Below are 6,319 nucleotides of genomic sequence, written 5' to 3' on the forward strand. Positions count from 1 at the left end.
AATAATAATGAATTACAGGAGCATATATACCCAAACAACACAAGGTGTTTGTTATATTCTTCAATACATATGAAACTATAGAAGTATCAAGATATAAGAAACCCAATACAACCAACGGCATGAATGAATGAAAAATATATTGCAAACTTGAGAAAGAATAGGGGAGGAGTAGTTGACCTGATTCTTGTCAGATTACACGAGCACAATCCGCTGCTTCACATATCAAGACCGCTCTTTCTGGGTTTATTTGGGAAGCCAACTTCGGCTGGACCTTCAAATATTCCTCCCTGACAAATGAAGCAGCTTCAGCAGCACGGTCGGCATTGACAAATGCAACACAGCAACCTCTAAATCCAGCCCCGCTAAACCGCGTCCCATATATGCCAGGAGCCCTCAAAATGATCTCGTACAGTTGAATCAGTGGCTCAGAACCTCAACAATCAGAAAATATTGGATGGTCATTGATTACTTGATGATAATTCACAGCATTTTACAGGCCAGAACAATATAAGCACCCATATTTCCCAAATTCTCATTCGAATAAATTCTGTCATTTCAATCCGGATTCCTTTTTAGTAGTTGAATTGAGAAAGTATTGAAACTAGATTAAATCTCAGTATTAAAATAACATCTAAAGATTTAACCGAATCAACATTAAGTCATGAAATATCTGCAAATAAACCACAATTAAATGAGATTTTGAACTGATGAAACTTTAAACAGATGTTATATATATGTGTGTGTGTAGTTGAAAAAACAAAAAATGCACCGTTGCAATGTCATCATACTTATAGCACTTGGCAAAAGTTGCAACAAAAATATTTGAGTTGGTAAGTGTTGAAAGAGTGATGAGGTGTGTTGGTGAAGTGGTCCTATTGTCGAAGAAGGATAAGTTGTATCATATTCCACAAAAAAGAAAAGGAAAAAAAAAACTAAGAGTAACTATAAAATATGCTTTCACTTTTTTAAGTTGTCTTTACACGCACGCACAGAGATATATCATATATATATAAGGGGTGCATGGAGACAATGATGAACAGCAGCTATGAATAAGGGAGATTAGGCTAATACCACATTCATAGTTTCTGATAGAACTCAAACCCGATGCTGTAATGAGCTTTCCAAAATCTTCCAACTTGCCCAAAGCCCAAGCTTCAAGTCCTGAAATAATCACTTTCTCAAATAGCTATTAGTTATAACACAAAAAATAAAACAGAAATTAATAGAACCTAAGACTATGTTCACCATAAAATATTATTGAAATCATATTAAAAGGTTTATACCTTTAATAACCCGCATATTCTCTGAGAAATAATGCTCTGCTCTCTTAGCTAGATTGGATTCTAATTGGCACTAGTGGATGAGAGAAAGAAAGAAAGAGAAAGAGAGAGATGAGAAACAAATGACAAACTAAATGTAATAAACTATATTAAGGTGAAGTAAACCAGACTTCTTGATAAAATAAGGAGTCAATATGGTGTGAGGGAACATTATGAAGACATCGCCAAAATAACCAAACCAAATAAAACTAAATGAGGTGAATTTCTAAAGTCCATGTCAGAATAAACGTAATCAGATATCTCTTCTATTGAAAATTTGATATTTTTTACCTGAGAACCATCACCAACCATAAAGTAGTAAAGGAAATCTCGGAATTGAACAATACAAAATAAGATAAATAGTTTCCATTATTTTATGAAAATATTTTTGGCCAAGAAGGTCAAAGCATTTTGGGTTAATTTTTAGAAGATACATTTAATATGCAGTTCAACTTTGATCCAACTCGAGAGTATTCCATCTGGTTCAAGAAACCTAATAATAATTATAACACCGTTTAGTCAAAGTCTATCTAACATATCAAATAACAATTTTTGTTTGGTAAATTCTGATAATTTTACTGTGTGCCTATATTTCTTAGTTAATCGATATATTCTAAACTAACGCTGAATCTACTGTAATCAATGATATTTAGATGTTTTTGAAATTTTATAATAAATGTCTTTCTACATCCATACGTCAATGGCTAACATTTTTTAAGCTTGTACCCCAAAAAGAAAGAAAAGAAAAAAAGCATGATGGCTAATCATACGCAGAGCTGTGTATTATTCTTCTACTAAAATGCTAGATTAATCTTACGTACATATCCATATGCATATACATCTACATCCATATAAAAACTAGAACTTCAAGGAACTAGTATAATCAATGCAAAAACCTCTGACATTGATGTGGTTACCTTGTGAGCTTCATAGGCCTCCAGTTCAACTGTTACATTAAGGGGGGAAAAAAAAGAAAAAGGAATCAAAATTTATCTACAACAAACAAAAAATAAAATTCTCAAACTTGAGAAGGTTGTCAGGTAAAAATACTTGCCATTTGACAAAAGAGGCTCCATTTTGTGGTTTCCAGAAGCGCTGTGGAAGGAAGAAATAGTATTATAGTCCAGAACTTGTATAGATTTTTCTTGTTCTTGTTCCAAAACATAAAAAGCTTCACAACACTAGAGAACCTAAGCACTAATTAAAAGAAGAAGAAGAAGAAGAAGCCGGAAATTTGCCAAAAACCTATTTTTTGATGAACTCATCCAGAATTTGTTTTATGGTCACATTTGGGACAGTTTAAGCAGTCTCTTTGAACTTTTTGAGTGTATTAAAAGTCTATGGTGCCTTGTTTTATATCTCGTTATGGGAGGACATCAATTAGTGAGTCCCTGGTTATATTTCCCCTCAATTTCTGATGGAGTTTGGTATGAGATATAGTATAGACAGCAGTTGGTAAATCATTTGAGTTGTGCTTGGTCTGATTGTCGCTGGCTATGCCAGTTCTTAGGTGATTTACTGGTTAAATGTCTAGTAGAAAAATTGTGCTGTTGTGATTGCAAAGCCCAGAAAGTCTATCAAGGATTCTTCTCTTTCTGCATCTGATAATGTTTCCACACAGATTACTATTATTAAATTGAATGAGGCTAATTATTTTTCGTGGCACAAGCTGTAAGTGTATCACATATTGCTAGGAACATATTAAAGCTTATCATGTCTGATCCTCCATCTCAGAATGACAAAGATTTGAACAGTGGAATACTTATAACTTCACGGTTAAGGGTTAGTTATGTAATAGAATGGACCCTTCAGAGATTGCCACTGTCAAGTTTTGTATTAAAGGTAAGGAGATTTGGGATAGAGAGAGAGCATGTTTGCTATGATGGAAAATGTTGCACAAGTTAATGAATTATGTGAGGATATTTTAAAGCTTAAGCAGGAGGATCAAAGTGTAAGTAGTACATAATTTTCTGCGACAGCTGATGCAGAGCAGTTTAATGGTCCAAATAGTGTTTTGTTTTGTTTTGGGCAGTTTCAAGCATGTGAATTAACTTGGGGAAGAGTGATGTAATGATTGAATAACATGGGTATCCTTATCTCCATTCTACACCAAACATGAACAGCCCTTATCATGCTCTTTTTGCTTTATCCTTGTGTCTACATTTCAGCTGCTTGGATAAAAGTTAATTTTACAAAAAGCCTCTTCACACATAAAAGTTCAATCAAAGTAAACCAACTAGCTGTCATGAAATCAAGTTTCCATGCTTAGCAGTTTAAAACTTGATAAATAAACAAAAGTGTTATAAGATGTAGATGCATGTTAAGCAGATCTGCAGTGCTATGGATTTCTCAAAGTAGTCTGTTCTAGAAAACAAACAAATAGATCTTACTGCAGAAGAATTCTTGCAGCCTCTTGACACTCTGCAACTCGGTGATTATATCCAGGGTTGTTAGTCAAAGCATGCTTCAAGCCTGAAAAGGCCAACAGTATTTTGTATGCTTTCTGCAGCTTCGGTGGGTGTACAAGCCTATGTTCTTTGGTCTACAAATGCCAAGAAAGACTCAAAAGACAGCATAATGCTAACGAATAGATGCTAAGAGCATATCTCTTATCTTTCAAAATTGAAGCAGAATACAGTATATCTGAAGTTCAAATTTTAAAGAAATGGCTCAGATTAATGCAAACCCATACCAAATTGCAAAAAGAAGTATTTTACCTGTGCAGAATAGATGCCATGCTTTGAGATGTAGACAACACACAGGCACAAATCAGTAAGTATATATATGCACAATTAGTACTCTTTGAGGATACCAAAACTAAGGGGGAAAAAAAAAAACCAATCTTGTGTAATAAAATAAGTCAGGTTTTCAAATTTACTGAGCAATGATAAAACTAAGATGGAGTTAAAGGCAGATGGAGTTAAAGGCAGATGGAGAAGAACTAGGTCCCACTTTGATTGACTATGGGCTTAGTAACAACAGTACTAATTCGGTGATGTGGGGAGTGAGGAGATAGTACTATGTTAATTTAGTTTTATCTAATCTAAGAAGTCAGGAATATTTCTGCAATTATCAGAACTAGATATGATCTATACATGTGGCCCATCGATCATTATGGGTTTTGCAAGTTAGTAGCCTTTATTTTTGGGTTTAGTAGTTAAAAGTCATCAAGTCCAAGTCCTTATTAAGGTTAGGTATACTTTTATATAAGCAAACGTTTCCAATCTAATAACAAATGAGGCTATGAGAATTTTTATAAAAGAATATGTTGGAGGATTGTGTTATGCAACTCTATTTGAGGCGCAACACCGAGAAAATCTATGTTCGATGCTTTTGTTTCTCTTCCCCTTCTCCTTCTCCTTCCCATTTTCTATTCGGTTTTTTAGAAATTTTCCTTGAAGACTAGATCTGATTTTACATGTATTCTTTCTCTAAAATCCTACTCATAAAAGCCCCAAACGCTATGTCCCACTCAAAGAAACAACCTGTGAAGTTCTTTTTGGACTTGTAAGAATTGCAGTTTTAGGATTTTTCTTTTCCATAGACCTTGCAAACAATGGCAGAGAGGGGGATCGCCCACCCAAATATTCTTGCAAAAAAAAAAGTAGAAAGAATTTTAGGCCTAAACCCCAAAAAAGACTCCAAGGGCTGGCCCTCCCACCTCCCTCCCCCCCAAAAGAAAATCTATATAGCATGGTGTCCCACTAAAAAATTTAATATATATAATGAGTCTAATTGCCTCCCCACAAGATACATAGTATCTTTTTCACCTGCTCCACTGACACAATCAGGCATTCCCTCTAAGTTTTTCCTTTCTTTTCCCTTCCCATGCCCCATTGAGACAATATGCCATTCCAAAATTGTTTTCCTTCTCGTTTTCCCAGCAACCAGAAAAGAAATTAAGCAATGAAACTAATATATCAGCCCCACTACCCCCACCATGTGGTTCTGCCCCTATGAATATGATAATCGATCTCGGAATCAACTCAATGCAACAAAAATGAAGAACCAATGACATTTGAGAAAGCTTAGCCCAAAAAAAGAAATAAAAGAAAAAGAAAAGGAAACATTTGAGGGAAGACATAAAAAAACAAAACAAAACAAAACAAGAAAACATACACAGAAGGCAATATGCACCCAGAAAAGTTCATATATACAAGCAGTAGCACATAACAAACCCAGAAAAGATCAACGTCACAAAAATAGAATCTAACTCTTCACCTAAATGGAATCATCTGTTGTTTCAGAGATAATTTAGATTTATGGTTTTTAGAACATCTTATATGGCAATTGCATTCATAATTTACCTTGCAGTTCATGCACGTTAGGCAACCATGGCTTGAAAGCAATATGGCTGACTGATCCAATATGCCATTTCTCAGACCCAAATATTCATTTTCGATAAGCCTACATTTGCAAAAGAGTACACTTTAGAAATGGCTACTATGATTAAACAAATGGGGTATTTTTTCGAAGATGGCACCTAAATACCATAAAAGACATAATACTGTTGTTCAACAATTTTATATTTCTCAAAGCGGCAAGAGGACTTCTCAATACTTAGAGAGAATATATGAAGCTCCTTCATCCCTAAGCTTCCAAGAGAAGCCATGCATTTAATTAGCCAAATTAATATTCAGGGTACCTTAGGGATATTTCTGCCAATTGTAGTTTGCAGGAGTTTTAGGATTATTGGTTTTTTTACTGTAACATTATTGATTCTCTTAGTTTAAATATAGGGAAAATTACAGTTTACCCCCCCCAAAGTTGTCAGCGATTTGCAATTCCGCCTCCAAAGTTTCAATTTTTGCAATCCACCTCCCTAAAGTTTCAATTTTTTGCAATTCAGGCAATCCGTCAGTCAAAGCCGCTTTGACTGACAGAACAGTGATCATGTGCGCCACACGTGATCACTGTTGGCCTTTTTGTACCCAAAATACCCCCATGCTTTTCCATCACGCACGCACGCCCAACCCATGTGACCCATGCCCAACCCAACT

The 6,319-nt window shown here is 35.1% G+C and overlaps 1 protein-coding gene across 1 annotated transcript in view; it reads right to left on the reverse strand.

Annotated features, from left to right (window-relative positions):
* LOC132185808 (galacturonokinase) overlaps positions 1-6,319 on the reverse strand; it is a gene marked incomplete in the record, with an annotated part of 18,227 nt that continues 11,908 nt past the window's right edge. The window contains 1 exon segment of the mRNA XM_059599600.1: positions 1-424. Within this exon segment, the coding sequence (XP_059455583.1) occupies positions 188-424 (237 nt within the window).

Source organism: Corylus avellana, chromosome ca6 (genome assembly GCF_901000735.1).
Source record: "Corylus avellana chromosome ca6, CavTom2PMs-1.0".
In the NCBI taxonomy this organism is placed as follows: Eukaryota; Viridiplantae; Streptophyta; class Magnoliopsida; order Fagales; family Betulaceae; genus Corylus; species Corylus avellana.